Source organism: Stegostoma tigrinum, chromosome 3 (assembly GCF_030684315.1).
Source record: "Stegostoma tigrinum isolate sSteTig4 chromosome 3, sSteTig4.hap1, whole genome shotgun sequence".
NCBI lineage: Eukaryota > Metazoa > Chordata > Chondrichthyes > Orectolobiformes > Stegostomatidae > Stegostoma > Stegostoma tigrinum.
The window spans coordinates 12,487,245-12,509,241 of record NC_081356.1 but is presented as its reverse complement, the minus strand read 5'-3'; the positions used below and the strand labels follow the sequence as shown (position 1 = coordinate 12,509,241).

General features: G+C 39.1%; 1 protein-coding gene across 2 annotated transcripts in view; it reads right to left on the bottom strand.

The window, feature by feature from the left end:
• Positions 1–12,850: 12,850 nt before the first annotated feature.
• Positions 12,851–21,997, bottom strand: part of zcchc7 (zinc finger, CCHC domain containing 7) — a 229,439-nt gene continuing 220,292 nt past the window's right edge. For both annotated transcript variants that reach the window (XM_048527947.1, XM_048527946.2), the window contains exons 7-9: positions 15,781–15,876; positions 15,295–15,412; positions 12,851–13,891 (exon numbers count right to left, since the gene is read on the bottom strand). In XM_048527947.1, the coding sequence (XP_048383904.1) occupies positions 13,335–13,891; positions 15,295–15,412; positions 15,781–15,876 (771 nt within the window). In that variant the 3' untranslated portion in view covers positions 12,851–13,334. The remainder of the gene's footprint in view (positions 13,892–15,294; positions 15,413–15,780; positions 15,877–21,997) is intronic.

Below are 21,997 nucleotides of genomic sequence, written 5' to 3'. Positions count from 1 at the left end.
TTCTTTGAGTTTTTTTTTTGAAAATTTGTCATAAACTCCAAAGCACTTGACAAGGTGTAGTGTACATCTCATGACTGCTGATAATAGATTGTGTTGCTTTAGACCCCTGCTTGAGCTGTTTTAAACAGTGATTGGCTTATGGAGATCCTTGTTCTCTCTGGTACAGTTGGAGGAAAGTCTGCTAAGAAGCTGCTGACTTGGAAGAAAGCGTGCAACAAACAATGTGCCCAGCTGATTGCTTACATTTCTGTAAAACAAACCCACTTGTTGAGTTCAGGATGTAAGCTGCTTCTTTCTTTCGAAAGAACATATCAAGATAGCATTTCCTGAGCAAATTGATCTATTGTACCTTAGAGAATGTCATGCATGTCTACTGATCTGACCAAGAGCCCAAATATCAGCAACCGATTCTTGCACACAATTCTATACGTCATCGTTTAGCCTTCAAGAATAACCCATGGGTCAGAAAGCCTTCTTTTCTGAAAATCAATCTCTGCAGCTAGTTATTTTTCTCTCTTCCTGAATTTGTTCAGTTTGGGCATATTTAGAGAGACCAGCATTTATACTTCTCCTGACACTTTTTAATGTTAACTTATTATTGCATCTCCGTTTAATAAGTTTCTTGTTTTGATAATTAGTCAGTAATTGTTTAAGAAACCTCAGTCATATATCAGATTTTAAATGGTAAGATATTTAATTGGTCACCTTGGTAATTTGACAAGTCTTTATTTCATGGAGTAACAAAGTAGTGAGACTAGCATGACAGATTTCTCCTCCAGCCTCGATGACTTAAAAGTTTTGTACTGATTGTTAGAAGGCTAAATTCTTGTTTTAAGGTTGTACAGATGCAACTCTGAGCATACTTCAAGTAAGAGTATAATAGTGGAGAAGACCCTTCCTTGGAGAGCAAGGGTGGGAATTCCTTATTGTACCTTCATTCTTGCCACTTTACTAATACCACTTCAGTGTAATTTGGAGATAAGATTCTAAAATCTAGATACAAAAATTAGCTATACTTATGTGCCTAAATAGGAGGAAAATTGTTGGACATCGGGAATAAAAATAGGAAATGCTGGAAACCTTTTTGTAGAGAAATAAACAGTTAACGTTTCATGTTGATGATGTTTCATTTATAACTTCCTTTTGGACCTTGTGCAATATTGTAAAACAGGCATTATCAAATTAGCTGCATGTTCACACACCTTTTCTGTTGACATTGTTGTTCTGTGAAAAATATCTGATGTTTTCTGCAGAGTTCATTGAGGGAATTTAATGTTTTACATTGTATAAATTGTTAAAAGAATGTGCAAGCAGATAACAAGGTGTAGAGCTGGAGGAACACAGCAGGCCAAGCAGCATCAGAGGAGCAGGAAGGCTGATGTTTCAGTTTCTGAAAAAGGGTCTAGAAATGAAATGTCAGCTTTCCTGCGCCTCTGCTGCTTGGCCTGCTGTGTTCATCCAGCTCTACACCTTGTTATCTCAGATTCTCCAGCATCTGCACTTCCTACTATCTTTGCAAGCAGGTAAATCCTGTTAAAGTGGATTGACAGCAGTAACGGTCAGCAGAATGGTTTTGTTGTACAGTTTCTGCAGGTGGTTCTTACCAGAATGATCATCTTTTTGTCTGTACTGCTCCCTTCATCCATTTCCTCACTGCCACTCATCTTCGCATCTGACTCCTCCTCATGTGAGTATGACTTTTCAAGGATATTTTAAAGAATTGAGCAAGTTTATTTTGAAGGATTGGGCACTTTCATAATGAAATAATACTAATTTTTTTTCCTCCCAAACCAGCTAGTCTACAAAAATGTACTGCTTTGAATGATCTCCTGATTCCTTGCGGGTGGGATGTCACAAATGGTGTTAATATTGAAAAATATTTTTATCATTATCCTTTATTCCACTTAACTAACAGATTGAGAATTATCAATGGAAATGTGAAAGAATTTGAAATTTGTTCAAATAGAAGGTTCTTTTTGAGTGCAGTCTTGTTTATTTTTAAGCTTTGCTTTGTTGCAGTTTTAAATGATAAGATTGACAGTTTAGAATTTTACAACTTGAGTTTTATTTCTGATTTGTTAGATAGGGAAACGTGTGTTTTAAAATCAAGATATTACCAAAGTTAGTGGCCTTTGGATCTAGCTTGCATAATTAACCATGGAAATGGAAAGGAACAGCAGAAAAAGCTTGTACTAAGGCTAGGAATCAGAATAAGGGAGGTCTACTTATTCTGCTTGATTCCAGAACCTGCTGTCCCTCTGGATGGTTTCTTTAGGGTGCAAGATAGATGGTTCAGGTGACTCCAGTTACCTGAGTAGAAGGAAGACGGAAGGGGCCAGACCTTTTCTATTCAAACAATTAACAGTGGGTTGTACAGTTCTCAATTGTGCTTGAGTACTGAAATTAGCCAAATCTCATGTAAATAAAATCACAATTTATCAATTAGAGTCACCTTTTGAACTGCTGAAGTTCTAATCCAGAGGAGCTTCAATATTAATTATGGACTCATCAGGCTCGCCCTCATCTACCTCTCGAGCAGCAGCTTCATGTGGCTTCTTCTCCGCACCTGCAATGTTCTGTAACTAAGATTCAAAGAGAACAGTGAGCCACATTGACATGAGATCACCGCTGGATGATCCAGACCATGGAAGCCTTCAGTACCAGTATTGGCCTCTTACAGTGGAAAACATAGAAACAATAAGAGTGCACCATTTGGCCCTTTGAACCTCCTTTGCCATAAAATATGATTATGGCTGATCATCCAATTCAGTTCCCTGTGCTGACTTTCTCCCACAACCTGAGAGCTACAACTAATCCATTGAAAACATTCAGTGTTTTGACCTCAACTGCTTTTTGTGGCGGAAAGTGCACAGGCTGAAAAAACATTCATCACTGGGTGAAAAAATGTCTCCTCATATCAGTCTGAAATGGCCTCAGACTTACAACCCTTCTTGCATCTACCCTGTCTAAATGTACTCCCATGGGTCCTACTGTCCATCAAATTGTTGATTATCCCCATCCATGTGCACCACTTCATACTTATCCAGACTGAATTCCATTTGCCACTGATCAGCCCATTGATATCTAAGGCTATCCCCCTCACTATTTACAGCACCAAACTTACTGATCAACCTTCCCACTTTCAAATTTAAATCATTCATTCATACCACAAACAGAAACGGCTGTAACATTGATCTCTGCAGAACCGAAATGGATACAGACTTCCATTCACAAAAAAACAACCCTCAACCATCACCCTGTGCTTCTGGCCACCTGGATCCAACTGGCCAAATTTCCTTGAATCCCACGAGCTCTTTCCTGCACTATCAATCCCCATATGGGTCTTTCTCAAAAGCCTTGCTGGAGTCCAAGTAGATTACATCAAAAGCATTGCATTCATCTACGCGACTGATTACCTCCCCTTAACAAAACTATGCTGGCTGTTCTTGATTACAAATTTAGATGTATTCTGTCCCTCATAATTGCATCTAATAGTTGCCCACCCAAGGTTAGACTTACTGGTTTTCTAATTTATCCCTTGTTTCCTTCTTGAATAACATTACCACATTAGCAGTCCTCTGGCATCTTTCTTGAGGCCTTAGAAACTTACTGCTAATGCTCCTGCTATTTCCCTGCATTGCCTCTCTTAACAGCTGGGATCCATTTCATCTGACCTTTAAATCTGTCAGACCATTCAGAACCTCCTCTGTCTATGCTAATTTCTTTAAGAATAAATAGTCCTCCTTCCTAATTTCCACACCCACATTGTCCCTGTCACTATTGACACTGGTAACTATTCTTTTCGAATCCTATCGACATCCTCTGGCTCCATGCACACATTATTACTGTGCTCTTTAATAGGCCCTACTCTTTCCCTAGCTATATTTGTAAAATAATTTAGGACTTTCCTTTATTTCACCTGCTGTTATTCTTTCATGACGCCCCCTTTTTTTGTTGCTCTCCTAATTTCCTTTTTATGTTTAGTCTTGCACATTCTGTACTTTGGGGCTTCTGCCGTTTTGTGCCTGTGAAATCTGCTATGAGCTTCCCTTTTTTTTTCCATTTATCCTATCCTGGATATCCCTTGATATGGGACCAACAAATTTTGTGAACCCGGGATAAAATATAGGAGCAGAATTAGGCCATTTGGCTGATCACGGCTGATGTATGTTTCTCAACCCCCCCCTTCTGCCTTCGCCCTGTAACCCCGATCCCTTTACTAAACAACCCTTTGTGATCATTCAAACGTGTTAGTCCTATACTCACCCTGCTTCCTTCCTGAATGTGTCCTACTGTTCTGACATGGATTTATCTAAAAGTATCTGCTGGCAGTCCACTCTGGCCAAATTGTATCTGATCTTATTAAAATCAGACTCTCCTGGGTTTAGATTAGATTCCCTACAGTGTGGAAACAGGCCCTTCAGCCCAACAAGTCCACACCACCCCTTGGATTAGAATGCTGATTTCAGGCCCATCCTTGTCCTTTTCCATGACAGACTTGAATCCAAGGGTTCTGGGGAAGGGTCTCCGGGCCCTCAACACTAACTTTGATTTCTCTTCACAGATGCTGCCAGACCTGCTGAGCTTTTCCAGCAACTTCTATTTTTGTTCTTGAATCTAAGGGAGTTATGATTGCTGTCAGCTAAATGATATTTCAATCACTTGTCCAGCGTCATTACTCAAAATTTTTTAAGTCCAGGACCAGCCCTTCTCTTAAAAAGCCCTCCTGGACACACTTTAAGAATTCTTCTCCATTAAGCCTTTCATATTACGACTACTTCAGCTAATGTTGGGGAAGCTTCTATCACTACCTTATTACTTTTACACTTCACTTTGGATAATTTGTGATCTTTATGGAAATATTTCATCTGCTGAAAAATAATTTTTCGTTAGGTACTAATAATGCCTAATGGTGGTACTTTTATCTCTGGGTCAGGGGATCATAACTTGTATACTCCAGTGATTTGAGCATACAGTCTAAACTGATGTATGTGCATTACTGTGGAACTGCTAGACCAAAAAAAGGTGCATTTTTAAGGCAACACGTTAAGCCAAAGAAGTTTTTTGCCTTCAGGAAATTCAGAGGATCCCAGGGCATTATTTGAAGGAGGAATGAAGTGTCCCCGGTATCTGGGCCTATATCTATTCTCCAAACAACAGCATTAAAACAGGTTACCTCATCACTTAGTGCATTGGCACTTACGTGCCTTCACTCTGCACATTTCCCACAGTTGTCTTATGGTTGTGAAATATGCTATGGAAACACAGTTTCTCATTTTTGTCACCATACAATGTCCACTCAGGAACTGGAAGTGACTTGGATACAAAGCTCAATTGTTGAGAGGCTTGTTTACCATCTGGAAACAGGTACAGTGGCCTCACTACTTAGCAGACACATAGCCTTGATTTGGTGACATTTAATTAGAAATGCTCCCTACAATTGGTTGAATAGGACCTGATAAATGTTGATTTCATAGAATTTTTTTTGTTCCACTGAAAGATCACTGCTCAAAAAAAAAATCTTTTATAACTCACAGTTACTTTGTCTAACGCACCAAAGTCACCACTTTTGACTTGAGTTAGACATCTGAAACATAGTCATAGAGGCATATAGCATGGAAACAGACCCCTCAGTCCAACTAGTCCATGCCGAATATAATCCCAAACTAACCAGACCCACCTGCCTGCTCCTGGCCCATGTCCCTCCAAACATTTCTTATTCATGTACTTATCCAAATATGCTGTAATTTTATCCATGTCCACCACTTCCTCAGGAAGTTCATTCCACACACAATCCACCCTCTGTGTAAAACATTTGACCCTCATATCTTTTTAAATCTTTCTCTTCTCACCTTAAAAAAGTTCCCCTTAGTTTTGAAATCCCCCATCCTAGGAAAAAGACAACTGTCATTATCATTAACTCTATCTGTACCCCTCGTTATGTTATAAACTTATATAAGATCACCTCTCCACTTCCTATGCTCCAGTGGAAAAAATCCCGAACTATCTAGTCTTTCTTTATAACTCGAACCTTCCATACTTGGCAACATCCTATTAAATCTCTTCTGAACCCCCTCCAGCTTGATAACATCCTTCCTATCCATCCACTTATTACATGTATCCCATTGACCTCAATGGGAATTAAAGTTTGAAGACATACATAACACGTGAATGAATTCGTATTGCCCAAATGTTTATTTGAACATTTTTAAAAAAATGATAATCACTCTGCTAAAGTGATCTTTGTGAAAGCTATTAATTGGATGGCTTTTTAACTTCATAAAATGAAATCATGATCTGCACAAGCTAGCAAAAGATTAATTAGTGTTTTAGGCAGAATCTGAGTATTGGTCTTTTATCCCTCACCATCTCAGCCTAGAGCCACCTGGCAACAATACATTCAGTAAAAACAACTAGCTCAGCAGAGATTAACGTTAATCATTAATTACCAAAGTAATTCAAACTGCTACAAATAGCAAGACTTTCTCGCTGAACAAGTGCCTGAATTTTTACTCTCCTGGTAATAATTTCATTGGAAATATGGCTAATCTTTTGGGGATTGAACTCATTTCTGTCAGAGTAATTCACATTGTAAAAAGATTAGCAAATCTTCTAAGAGAATCTAATACAAATTCTGATCTTTTGTGCTTTTGGTGTATTTCTCAAATCCAGTTAATAAAGGCAAGTTTAGTGTAGTTCTCAAAACTGTAAAGAATTCAACACAGCTAAATATAGCCACTTCATTTTATAGTGTAATTTATTGTTGTAATTCTGTCTGCAGGATTCCTCTCTCCAAAAAAAACAAAAGGTACAATCAGAAAAGGAAACAGTCTATACCATAGTTGATCAATTTCTTGTCATATGCCGCTAACTGATTATTGCTGGACTATTGATCCAGACACTCAGCTAATGTTCTGAGGAGCGAGGTTTGATTCTTGGCATGACAAATGGTGGAATTTGAAAAGTTAGTTGCAATGAATTGCATTTCCAATAGTAAAGAAAAGTCAGTTGGCAAAGCACTGCCAACTGTGTGGCTTCAATTCCCACACCAGCTGATGTTGCTGTGAAGGACTCTCCTTCTCAACATCCTGGGTGACCCTCAGGTTAAACCACCACCGGTTGTCTGCCTATGTGAGTGTCTGTCTGTCTCTCTCCATAATGAGAGAGCAGCCCTATGGTCTAAGGCTTACTGATCAGTAAGAGACTATTGTATTACATGACCACAATCGTCATGCAGTTGTTTGCCTTTGAACTTCAATCTTATTTTGCATTTTGTTGTAAGCTACAAATGTTTTCAATCATTGAGTGCTTTACTTCCTGAAATATTAAATGATGCTAGATACTTGCTAACATTTACATATTTACCTGTATTTTGTCGATTTTGAGCATTCTCTTAGTAGAATTAAGGCATATAGCTAAAATAGTTAAAGTAGCCTTGCTTGTGGCTAGTCATTGATTTTTATTGGACAAAGGATTGTAACTAGATCACGTCATAATACTTCACTTTCAAGGTTTTGAAGGATAGCCAGTTGATTCTCTTACAGATTCAAAGTGATATCAGTATTTAACATGATCAGAAGATTTTTAAACGTCATGTGGTAAGGGTTCAGTTGTTTGAGAGAACACAGACCAAGACTACAAAAGAGAATAGCGTAGCTTCTCAAATTGGGGCCGAGTACAGAATCATGAAATTTCTTGGCTGCACAAAGCTGCCTTGGAAAAGTGACCTAGCCAGTTGTATTTTTGTTCTCTGTATGAAAAAGGTTTCCTGGAAGGCAGGTGAGATCAGCCTAGCATGAGAGCAAAGGCTGAGGGCTTTGGATGCAAACTGAGTGTAAGGCCAGCACAGCTTTGAAGTTCAATGAGTAACAAGAATGAAACTAAAACCAGCCCTCACTCACCAGATGTGCCATCCGTGTTAACCCAGGGGAGTGCCAGTACTCCCTTTACTTATCCGCATGGACCCTCATAATCCCTGCTCCAACTTGGTGCCTACTTGCCCCCTTCCTCAAGTATTCACACAGTACACACAGGAGAAAAGATGACAAAGCTGTATTACTTGAAAGAGATGCTGCTTGGCCTGCTATGTTCATCCAGCTTCACGCTTTGCTACTTGAAATTCCACTTTGCAAACAATACCAGTGGGGAGGGGAAAAAAAAATTCATCCATGAAAATATATTTTGACCTGTCTTGACAGGTCTTTTGCAAGTTTGCCAGTTCCAAGTAATTTATGTATCTTTTACACACAGTCTTCTCTATAGTTAGTGATAAAAGGATACCTGAATCTTACCTCCCAACCACATTATGTTTTGGGACCATATTTACAGGGGTAACTCAGCTCTTCAATGGGATACTTTAACTTTTCAAAAGAAATGTACTGAGACTGGATCTGTTGAGAATACCTATTCTGTGTACTGAGAGTTCCACACAGCAGGGTTTGCAAAACAGAGTTTAAATGGAGGCAGCAAACCATTTACACAGGTAGCTGTCTCCTGGAATTGCACTCGCACGAAGCCTGAGTCAACTCCAACCCCAATAATGCCATGGAAGGGCAGACTGAGGGATTCTGGGCCATGTTTGCCATTTCCACAACTTTGTAAAGGCTCTCTGAAATGCAACAATCGTGGGAAACCATGTCTGTGTTAGTAGCTGGGAGTAGCTTAGCTCTCTGCTGAACCACACCTCCCCAACAAACTTGGAACTGTGTCATTTGAGCCCATAAATCATTATGAATAAAACATGTAAACAGCCCAGAATTAATATCCGGCATGGGAAAAGATCCAATTGCCGAGAAATAATTCAGAGCATGGCTGGTGAGAGAGTAGCAAAGTTCAATGGTGTACTAACTGTTAACAAATAAGATTCTCCAAGGCTCTTTGTCAAGCCAGTGTAATCTTTTCAAGAAATTTGCACGAGACCTTCAAAATACAGATCATATCTATGACTCGGTCAGTGTTGAAACCATCAACCACATTTTAATTGTGTCAGGAACTTGTGCTGATCCAAACTTCTGCTGCTGTTATCCCAATGTGCAACATGTCCCACACCCCCATCACATGAATGTGCTGAACACCATGGGCTCCTGGTGCAGTAAAGCCTCAAATTTAAAATATTCATTCTTTCTCAGTCTTGTCCTTATGTATCTCTACAAAATCCTCCAACCCTACAAACATTGCAAGATGCTCTTCTAACTCTGGTTCTTGCTCATTTCAAATTATAACTGTTTCGCCATCAGACGCCAGATCAGTCTTGTCTCGCTCCACATAGATACTGCCAAACTTGTTGAATACTTCAAATATTTTATGTTTTTATTCCAACAACTCTTGTTATCCTTGCTTTCCTCCTATCTCCTATTCACTGATCTAAAATTCTTTTATTCCGGCATCCTAATTCTCATCAAATTCCACTCACCTCTTGACTCCATGAATAGTGCCAGTTCAGCAATAGCGCTCATTTAAAATTCCTCACCCGTGTATTCAAATCCTTCCAGTGGCCTTCTCCTTTCCAGTGCCTGGAATCTATTCCTAGCTGTTTAACAGTAACTTGCACTTATATTGCAAACTTTAATGTGGAGTAATGGCTCAATTGATCATTTGGACGGAAATGTGCACTTGAGTCAAGAAAGACAGTAGGTGGGAAGCGTGAGGTGTTTGCTCTGCGATGAATTTAAAGTAGGGACTTGTTTAAAAATAAATACATGTTTAAGGGTAATTCCAGTGCTTAGGGTATAGATGGGAGAAGGCATAACCATCATTAGTAGGACATAAGGGTGATTAGCCAGATTGTAGATACTTGGGGAAGGTTGTCGATATTTTTACATATTTTTAATCAATAGTCTCAGACATGTAGAGCATCAACCCTGGAGGCACAAGAACACAAATACAGGCTTTCTGGGCCAGAGGTGGGGACACTATCATTGTGTGTCAAAACCATTGTGAAGCTTGCACAGCTACAGGAAGTACAGAGATAAGGAAGACTGAGTACTTGAAGGGATTTAAGTTGCAGGTGGGTGCATTTTGAGGCTTTACAGACGTGAGGACCAATCTTGTTTGGCACAAACTGGGTAGCACCCAAAGAATATGCTACAACCACTCTGTTCAGTGATGTCACAGCACCAGGGAAACAACAGCAGAAATGCCTATTTGTTCCCCATGCTACTGAAACTCTTTTGTTTGTCATTTATATAAATGATTTGGACAAGAGTATAGAAGGCATGGTTAGTAGATGATACCAACATTGATGGCACAGTAGAGAGTGAAGAAGATTTTCTAAGATTACAAAAGCATCTTGATCAAATGGATCAATGGGCTGAAAAATGGCGAGGTATTGCATTTTGGTATAAGTCTTACTACTGTTTATTGTACAATTAATGATAGGGCCTTGAGTGGTGTTGTGCAACAGAGGGACCTAGGGGTTCAGGTACACAATTCTTTGAAGTTTGCGTCACATTTAGACAGGAAGGTTAAAAAGATGTTTGGCATGCTTGCCTTCATTGCCCAGTCCTTTTGAGTATAGGAGTTGGGATGTCATGCTGAGGTTGTACTGGACATTGTTGAGGCCTCTTCTGGAATACTGTGTCCAGTTCTGGTCAGCCAGTTAATAGGAAGGATATTAACAAGCTGGAGAGGGTTCAGAAGTCATTTACCTGGCCCAGTATGGAAGGCTTGGGATATAAAGAAAGGTTGGAACTTTTTTCACAGGCGCATAGGAGGTTGAGAGGTGACTGAATAGAAGTTTATAAAATGAGGGGTAGAGATAGGGTTAATGATAGGTATCGTTTCTCTAGGATGGGAATTTCCAAGACTGGGGGGACACAGTTAAGGTGAGAGGAGAGAGATTTGAAAAAGACATGAGGGGCAATTTTTTTTTTACACGGAGGGTGGTTTGCATGTGGAATGAACTTCCTGAGGAAGTGGTCAATGTGGGTACAATTACAACATTTAAAACACATTTGGATAAGGACATGAATAGGAAAGGTTCGAAGTAAATGGGCCAGGAGCAGGCAGGGGGGACTAGTTTAGTTTGGGATTGGCATGGAGTGGTTGGACAAAGGGTCTGTTTCCATGCAGTGTGACTGTAAGTCCAGTACTCTCCCACGCTGCTTCCTTCCTCCCTGTACAGCTCAGGCACAGATGGTGCCACCAGCATGGCTCTTGCTGCATTCCTCTAAGGAACCACTGTCTTCATCAGTAGCCAGAACAGAAAACCAATCACTGGGCAGGATGTCAGGAGATTCCCGAACTAGCTGCTAGCCATCATCCATTCTGTGTCTGCCTGCCTGCACTTACCCTGCAATGAGACCACCTCCCAAAACTTGCTATCAATGTGGTTTTCCGCCTCACAGTTACACCACAGTGACTCCAGTCGCTGGAGAATTCCTCGCTTCTGGCCTGCTCTTGCAGCTGTAGTATTTATTTGGACCACCCTCAAGATGCTGATAGTGTGGTATTCAATTATAGTAATACCATTTAATGCCAAAGGGATTCTTTCATTGCCATATCAGTGAACATTTACCACCACAAGCCTAAATATTATCCAAGTCTTGCTGCATGTGGATTTGGACTGCTTCAGTATCTGTCAAGTCGCAAATGGTGCTGAGCATTATGTCATGAATATCCCCACTTTTGACCTCACGAAGAAGGGCAGGTCATCGATGAAGCAGCTAACCTAGCTGACCATATTTGTCTCTTTGGACACTACCCTGATAAAATAGCTAACAGTGGAACCAAGCGAGGGCAGATCTGATAACAGTGCTGTAAGAGGTTAGGGTAATGAACCACATCAAAGGCCGTCGACAAGGCAAGAGGAATAATGCACAATGATCGCAGTTACAGAAGTTTTGCTACTTTGGTTAGGGCTATTTCAATATTGCACCATGTTGGAAATCTCCTGGGAGAGATTCACTGTGGAGTTGCAGCAATGTTAAGTACAGATTTGAAAGACAAGAACATTGTTAAGGATTTTGGAAAGGAAAGGGTGGTTAGAAATAGGGTATGATGAAAATTAGTGAAAAAGTTTGCTTATTTATTTGACAGTAGGAAGGTATGAGGCTACTTTTCAAGGTAAGGAATTTTAACCCAATTCAGAACACGAGTCTGTGCAGTCCTTCAGTTTGAAGCCATACGGCCAAGACTTCTAATACAGTCATATTCCCTACAGTTAGAGGAGTTGGTGTATAATGGTGCTGAATGTGTAGATAAAGCAAAGCTGCAAAAGAAGAGCACCAGCAAATGGGCAGACTGTGATTTGAATAGCAGCCCTTTTTGGCACACATGAATAATATTGGTATGAGGTTTCTAGATTATGTTTTCTTCCAGCAAGACCTCTTTTCCACCATCTGGTCATTTATTTGCTTTTTCTACGTCCTTCTTGACACCTTGTCTCCAAGCAGCTTGATTAGCTGTGACGATTTCCCATGCATCAACTCCAAACCCAATCCATCTGAGGTCTCACTTGCCGATGTGGTTGACCTATTAACAACAAGCTCACAACTGAACATGTCTTTGGATATGTGCTTGACATCCACTCAGCTCCCTCACAGCAAACTCATGAACTCTATATTCAGCCAGACTCACCATAGTTTCAGAAATGCAAAGATGCTGAGGATCTCAGAGTACTTGTATATTTGCATACTCAGCTCTGTCTTGCCTGGACAATTTCACCGGAACCAGAAGTGGAAGTTGTTCAGCCACCTTTTCTTGGCTTGCATAAGTTGTGCATGCTTCAGTCAGAATTAAGCACAACAAAATAAGAAAACATAACATGTTCATCATTTTGTGAGATGACAGCCTGTGTAGTGAATGAGTGACCAGCTCTACATATAGCTTGAACGAATGTATTATGCAAAGATGAATGATGAAGTATTTAATAACTTGTAAAGTGACAGTACAGGCAATAATAATCAGACAGTTTACTGGTTATAACTAACCAAAGTAATAAACTAGACTCTAAACATCCAGCTGGTAACAAACATGAACATTTAACTAAACAATTCATTTGCATGCAAAAATGGCAAGCTGATTGTTTCCTTTTCACTGTGGTTCAGGGCTCGTTTTAGACAGGCTGTACAGATGCTCTGCACTCAGCTCTCCCTCCCCAGTGTGGCAAAAAAGCAATCTAGGATGATACACTCAAAACTTACTTACCCACCCTCCATTTGGATAAAACCTAGCTCTTGTTTAGCACAATCTAATGGAGCTCTTTGCATCGGTGCAAACTTATGAACTCCATATCACAGTGAATTAGTACAATGATTCTTACATTAAAAACCTTAAGTGTTTAACCGCTGCATAGGTGTCCTGCTCCTGGGAGCAAAAGCAACTATTCAGTATTCCTATTGGATTGCAAATTCCTGAGATTTAGTTTTTGAACGTTTCTTGCACTTTTTTTTCTTTTTCACTATTAAAGCATTCTCTGGGACGGACTCTCTGACATGTACTCTTTCTTTCTTAACCCTTTTCTTTTTTTTGCTTGCTAACTCTGTAGTCTCTCCTTCTGCGTGCTTTTTCCTTCCCCTGTTCTTGTTCCACTTTTTCTTTGTTGTACCTAAATGTCTGTCATTCTGCATGAAATTACCATGCATAAACAACAGAGGGCTCTGCTGGGTTTTATAGTGTGGGGCATCAGTTTCTGCTGACGTGGCTGCAAATTCTCTTGGAAAATCTTCTTCAAAGACTTTTCTAAAGGTTTTGAGACATAGGGAGGACTGATGGTAATGTTTTGCTTTGTGTTTTGACATCTGGCTGTTTTGTGTGAATACTCTTCCCTCTTTCTCGACATATTCTTTCTTCAGGCTTTTCCTCTTTTTCTTGGAGCACATATCCTTATTTGCATTATCTGTGCGCAATCTCTTAGTTGGAAAGCTGGCTAAGAACCCAGCATCTCTAAGGTCTGGAGGAAAAATAGTCAAAATTAATGTTCAAGAAAGCAGACTTTAATTCTTTCTACTACATATTATAATATCAAAATTTACAATGTGTAAGGTGAGGGTTTCATTCTACTTCATGGATTTCAACCAAGATGATAGATACATATGTATAATACCATATTTTTTAAGAACATTGTTCTCAAAATGGAGTGACACTGACATGCATGGCCCACTCTTAGTATTCTTGCAGATTTTGAAAGTAACATCGCATTGCATTAGAGCCAGGCCAGTTACAGAACGAGTGACAAGTTCTCTTCCCTTTTGTTAACTGCTGAACCAGTTAGGTTTTTACAACAATCTAGCAGCTTCATTGTATTTTTTGGGTGTCAGTCCACAACTGATCAGATTTATTAACTTTTGTTTCCACACCTGCCACTGTGGGATTTCGACTCGTGACTTCTGAGTTGCAAGTCTGGTTCAGTAGACTAGTGTGTTCTCAATCCTAGTACTGCTAAGTTGCACTAAGTTGGTTTGCATTCCCTCAAAAGGAGAAGTTGAAGAGAATTATTTGAGGTAGTTTTCCCTAAAGGAAGGACTCCAGAAGAAATAGATAGAAAATTAGAGCTGAGCCATTCGTGAAGGAAATCAGGGATGATTTTTGATTTTTTTCTTTGACACAACTAGCTGGTTGAAATCTGGAAATCTTCCTCAAAACACTGCGGATACTGAGCCAATTGAAATGTTTAATATCAAGAACAATAGATTTTATAGATTTAAGGTTATTGGCAGAGGAAGTAATAGAGATATGAGGAAAACTTTTTCTTACAGCAAGAAGTTTAAATTCATTCAAGGGACGGACACCATTGGCCGGGCCAGTATTTATTGCCCATTCCTCGATGCCCTCAAGGTGGTGGTAAGCTGCCTTCTTGAACTGGTGCAGCCCAGAATAGCTGAAATCTGGGGACAGTGCCTGAGAGTGTAGTGCAAATGAGTTCAATTGAGGTAATTAGGACAGAACTGAATTGTCATCTAACGAATGTGCAGGGTTATTGGGAGTAGGGAGGAAATAGCATTAGGGTCATTGCTCATTTTGAAAGCAGTCTCTGGTACATTGAACAATTGACCTCCTTCAATGTCATTCTAGTATGGGGATGAACAGTCATTCTGGTTCCTACATGTTGTCCTCCTCAGCCTGTCACTATTACTTTTAGCTAACTGCTTGCAATTGTATGACAATGGCTTGCTGTCAATGCTTCTCAGATTATCTTCTGTACACAGTGCATTTGAAATTGTAAACTGAACCTGTGTACCTCCATTCTATACTGCATGATTTGTAACGTGGGTTATAAAATAAAGAATTCACGACTGACCAGTTTCTTTACAGAGATCGATAATAGTTATATTTCCAAGATTGAAAGAGACTAACCTTCAACCCTTTTCTGTATCCTCTTCTCTCTCATTTTTATGTCACGCGCTGTATCATAGTAATATACAAATGGTGATGTAGGAAAGGTATGACTATGCATCAATTTCCTTGAACATTCCTGTAAATCACCAAAAAACTGTTCTTTAGTAAAAAGATAAACATACCTAATTTGGGAAATATGTAAATGTCTGATTGTCTGTGCAAATTTTTACTTCTCTCCTCCCAACCATCGAGTGCCAGTTCATTTGATGTCATTAGTAATTGGCAATTTCAGAGCTGCAAATGTGGAGGAATGTCTGTGTAGGTATACTGTGATATTGAATTTCTCAAAATAGTAACAGTTTGGATTGTACTTTGAGTTCACTGGATTTTTGGTGAACATTTGAAATACAATTTTACCGTCACTGGGTTGGTTTAGACAAAAAAAAACATCATTTGAGGCACTTAAATTGTGGGATTTTAGATAATTCAATATTTAAAACTTACATGGCCATAATGTCCTCTTTTTGCACAATTATAACAATACACAGACTTTTTTGCGATTGGTTGAGAAAGTCCATTTACAATTGGTCCTTGGTTGATCTGGAACATTGAAAGTGACAGTTTACAATCTGAAAAATCATTTAAAAACACTAACTGAAATACCCACAACTAACAGGCATTTAAATAAATAAAACACATCTTACTTAAAATACTTGTATTTTTGACTCCTCTACAGAGCTATTTTTTAACATTTTGTCTGTCCAGCATTATCAGTTTAAGCACACCACGATCAGATGCAGCATACAAACTCCGTAACAGCAAAATTCCTAAAACCCAGTCTTGAAACATGATTTACAAACCAGATTTCCTTGTTAATGGTCAGATTTCTGTCAACACAGTATGGAATCCTGTGTGCATTTTATACATTTATTTGAAGCAGAGTCAGAGAGTCATACAGCATGGAAACAGACCCTGTGGTCCAACCAGTCCACGCACACCACAATCCCAAATAAACTAGTCCCATCTGCCTGCACTTGACCCACATCCCTCCAAGTATTTCTTATTCATGTACTTATCTAAATGTCTTTTAAACGTTGTAACCATACCTACATCCACCATTTCCTCTGGCAGTTCATTCTACACATGGACCACACTGTGTAAAAAAGTTTCCCTCATCATTCTCCTTTCACCTTAAAAATATGCCTTGTTGTGAACTCCCCCACCCTATGGAAAAGATCCTTATCATACAGCTCATCATTTTATAAACCTCAATAAGGTCATCCCTCAGCCTCCTGCACTCCAGTGAAAGAAAATCCCAACATTTCCAGATTATTTTTAGATCTCAAACCCTCCATTCCTGGCAACATCCTGGTCAATCTTTTCTGAACACTATCCATTTTAATAATATCCTTCCTGATTAGAATTGCACACTATACTCTGGAAGAGGCTTCACCATTTTCCTGTGCAATCTCAACGTGATGTCCCAATTCCAATACTCAAAGGTCTGAGCAATGAAGGCCAGTGTGCTAAATACCTTCTTAATCACCATATCCATATGTGATGCAAACTTTAAAGAATTATGTACCTGAACCCCCAAGTCTCTCTGTTCTACAACACTACCCCGGGCCCAACCATTACTTTTTTAAATCCTGTCCTTGTGTGTTGTACCAAAGAGCAATACTTCACATTTATCCAAATTAAACTCCATCTATCACTGACCCAAATGATCAAGATCTTTTTGTACAGAAAGGTGCAGGGCTATGAAGAATCTGCTTGATCAAAGAGCCAGCAACACACATTGGGTCTTCCTTTTAAGCTGTAATTTAGAGCTTCTAATGCTTATTTTCGAAAGAGGTTTTCACTACACGGTCAAGAGCAATAATTTGTTAGACTTTATAAGTTAAAAATATTCAATCTTCTCCCCCACCAAATTTGTTGTTAAATGTTAAGTCTTTTTCAGAGATAACTGCAAACCAAATTTGGGCAGTAATGAACTCCTTGCTCAACAGAAAAAGCTTGGTTATCTGTAAACAGGATTGTCATAGGTCTTACGGAGTAGGGGGATTAACTGCAAGGCTATGTCACTGGCACTTCTGCTACTGTGAATTACATGAACATAAAGCTCTTAGAGTAGACTTTACAATTAGATAGCAAACAAAACAGTAAAACCTTTGACTTAATACTTGCATTTGTATTGGGTAATTATACTGATTTATTACATATTCTTATTGAGCAGGTAATGAACAAGTTGGTAGTCATTCCCTACCTGTTTTTTTTAGTGGGATTGTGACATAGTTTGTGATTGATACATGGTTTATCAACGGGATTATTCTGCTTCTCTTTAAATTCAGTTCTTCAATTCCACATAATCAATGGTAAACTACTCAAAGCAGTAATAGTCACCCCTCACCACACTATCTAAACAGTCTTTTGCTGACGTCTTAGAAGTAAATCATGACTGCATTATCTGGTGAAAAGAATCAATGTCAGCATTTTTAATACCCTGGACCTGTGTTCCATATTTCAGTCAATGAATTCAAACTTTATCCGTGCCCAAACACGATGCCTACATAGCATCATTTTTCACCCACTCAGATGCACAGTGCCAGTTACTTCTATCAGAAGGTAAATTTATGGTATTTCTCTGCATTAACCAAAGACAAAAGTTTTAGCAATGGGAACATGTGGCAATCAAAAGGATATCTTTAATAAATCACAACTGGAAAAGCCTGATTATCACTGGTCAGAAGTATGCAGCTGAGATCACATCCAACGTCTACAATTTTCAGTTATATTTAATCATGGAGCTGGGTTGGGGGATGGTGTCGGATGGATGATTGAGGTGGAGATAAAATGTGAGGCACACACCAGCTCTCAAATTTTTAAATGAGCATCCTACCACTTGGAAGGCTATGGTTATCTGACCTATTGCATGTCTGTTAAAACTGCAAGTGGGTGGGTTTGGACTGAGTTGGATTCAGGTCTTAGACCCCTCTTAATTACTGCATCCCACCGGACCTAAACCCACCTACAACTTTGGTTTTTTTCAATATTTAACTCAAGGAAAATTTTTCATCCAGTACTGGATGTTGATGTGCCAGATTGGATGCAGTTGAATGGGTTGAAAGAAACATTGTTGAGCTACAAATGGATGTCAATCAGTGCACCCATGGAATCTGTTGTCAAATTTATGTCTCAGAGAGGCAGCATGTAGATGAGAAAGAGGACAGATTATGGTAATGCAGAGAAAACAGTGTGGGAGCAGGAAGAGAAATCATTACAGGTGATTGTCTGGCTTTGGATTGGGTAAATAAAACAGAAGTGGGGACAGTAGTCCCACTTATCTGCAGGCAGACTGTGTGGCCAACTTTATCAAAAGTTGCAAACAAGTTGAGATGGTAAGAAGTGCTAGGCTGATGCAGTACAGTATCAGTAATGGAGGGCAAGGTAGCAATGGGGCCAGGTGTGAAAGCTGCATTATCAACAGTCTAATGGGATTAAGGTCAAGAGTACAGGAGGTGGGTCTCATTGACAAGATAAGCTTGGAAGGTTTTTGAGGGCAAATAAGATGGAGAAACAAAAGAAGGTCAAGGTTGCAAATCTCTGCCTGCAGAACAAACCTAGCTACTGTCATTATCTGCACTGGTCCTCCAAGCTTACTCTCATTTCACTTTTTAGATACAAAGTCATCTAGTTTTCCAATACTAGCCTTATATAGGTGGTATTTGTGTACTTTCAGACACATTTACAGATATATCTAAAAAATGTTCCAGTTACATTCGGCTGCCTTAGTTCTTCGAACTTTGAATTATACCAGTTCATCCAGTGACATCCTCCCGATTTCCTGGTGCCTGACTCTTTCTCCACAGTAGTAATGTTGATAGGTTCATTATAATCTGCCATCATAATTTAACTGCAGAAGTAGCTGTATTTTCTAAAGTGAGCAAACATCATCATAACAAAATGGAAGTATCATATCTGGGAGCGACAGTAAGTATCTTGACAGTGTTCAGATATTTAATAACGATCAAATTAAGTGGAAAGATCTCAGATGACTTTATAAATTCATAATCACTTGTAATATCCTATGTACTTGAGATGCATCTCTACACGGGAAGCAAAAGCAATTTCCTGCCAATAAAGCACAAAATCATCATTTACTTTCTAGTTGAAGCAGCACACACTGCTTCCTACTCAAATCTAAATGTTATCTTTTGTGTCAAAGGGTCAAGCTTGTTCAGTCTATCCTCAAAATATTGCTCCCTAATGGAACTTTATGAAATGTTTCAGTCAATTTCATGATATTAATAACACCAAGAATTAATTTACTGTTCTGTAGGAACACAGAGGAGGTAGCAGTGATTCTTCAGCTGTTAGTGCAGGGTACGATTTTGTAAAGGAATTATGAGTGAACATTGGAATTAAGCAAAAACTAAATATTTGATCACCAATCAAAACATTTGACCACTGAAAAAACTATTCTGCTTTAACAAAATACAGATTGGGAAGTATATCTTCCAAAATGTCTGTAGAAATTGTTCCAAATGCATTAGAGAAGCAACAAGATGAAAAGTACGACAGCATATACATATGAATGATTCAAACAAGGAGGAAATAGACAATGATTAATTAGTTGTATTTTCATCAACTGAACTAAATATTTCATGAATTTTAAAACCCAAGTTAAAATCTGAAATAATGGTATTAAAACTAATTATTATTTCCAAAAACAAAACAACATCTGTGGTGCCGTGTAAACTCTACACTGTTATCTGAGCATTTTGGAAGTGACCAGAACAAAAATATAAACTGTTGACAGAAATCTTTCTGAAGAACAGTAACTGCATAGGCTGGAATAAACCAAAAGCCGAGTAACAGTAATGCAAAATAAAACAGCGCTCGTATTAAAACAGAAATGAGGGCTCTTTAGGGGCTGCACAGAATATGAAAATGAGAGTGCAAAATTGGTCAATGAATGGATACCTTAGAGCAAGTTGCAACCTCAATTCTGTGTAAAATTTAATGATCTATTCTGAAGATTTAGGGATAACCTGATTACGAAAACAGGTTCGATTAACACTCGATCTGATACTAGCTGGTGTTTTGCTTTGTACTTTATTATAATTTAAAGGGATAGTTAAGCAAATCTTGGAAGATTTTCACCAAGAATTGGGTGGGAACAAATAGTGTTAGAAATTTATGATTGTGTTTCCTGTTTGCCTCACTGCATTGGTAATTTTGCAAGAACGAGTGTTCCGTGTCAATACTTTTCTGAGAAAATGGCTTATGAACCTTTGGCATAGAATAAGGCTTGTACCATAATGAACAAACTTGTGTTTACAAAGCACCTTTCATATCCTCGCATTTCAACGTACTCTACAGTTAGTTTTTCTGACATAGGGTCACAGTCATCACATGGACAAATGCCTCAGCCAATGTTTTTAAAAAGTGGGTATGATGGCAGTTGCTATTTCATTGACCTGGTTACAGGCTGAGCATTACTGACATGTATGTAGTGCAGGTCTTAGGATCATTAGAAGTGTCAGGATAATTGAGAGATGTAGGAGGACAACACTGGCACAATTACAGCAGTAGAAAGGAAGCATTTCAGTAAGGTCAATCAGGTAGTAGAAACAGTACAGCTGGATCCAAGAAATAGTTAAGGGGTGCAAGACACTGGTGTAAGATATCTTTAAACCTTCTAATAGTGGTAATATATTGGAAAATGTTTAAATATTGCTACAAAGATCTAGTGTCTGTGTTATCATAAGTATTTAAGGTAATGTTTGAGTTTGTGAAAACTATTGGTGCAAAGGTGATCAAAATGCTGGTTTTAGGCGGTAACCAGAAACACCTAAAAATGGCCATTTAAAAGGTTACCCTTATTTGTTTAATACAGTGAGATTGCAGAGATGCAGTTACAAAACAAGAAATAGGCTTACAATCAGCTGAATGGTCAGTTTGAGGATAGCCCAGAGGTTATTATTGGAGATGGGTGGAGTTTAGGAATTCACCCTGATTTCAAGTTTTCTGGGTGCTTCTTGGGAAAGGCTTTTAGTTTCAGTTGGGAACTCATTAATTTCAAGCTCACAGAGGAATTAGTCAAAATAAATTGCAGACAGACCTGCCCTGTGAGCAAAGTGAAACATGAACTTCATCACTGACTGAATGGAAGGCGGATGAAGCTTAATTTCAGTGAGGAACAGAAACTAGAAGTTGACTAATTTTAAACTAATATTAGAATCTACAATAGGTTTTTTTTCCCCTTTCTTATTTTTACTGTTGCCCTTTTTAATTTTTTCTTTCTTTTTCTTTAAAGCCTGGAGAGGAGTGGACGAAGGAGGCGGCCTCCGGCAGCCATGGCTCCCCTTCAGCCTGGACTCTCTCGGTGAGTGTGCAGCAGGTCCTGGGCTTATTCCATGGCCTAGACTTGCAGACTGAGCCAAGGCTCCATATCCGCAGCCAGGCTCGGGTGCCTGAAGGAGCAGAAGCATCAGCAAAGTGTCAAACAGTGGACCAGTTTCAGGGTCTGGAGGAGTTCCAGCTGGGGAACAGAAGATACAGATCAAGGAGAGGAGTGAAAGGTGAACTTTATTGCAGTAAAACCTTGCATTATATTCAGTGTCTCAATATGGCTCTGAAGCATGGTGACACAAGATGCAAAAAACATTCATTATTTTTATATGTATGTGACAATAAGTCTAAATCAAGCGTCTTAAAT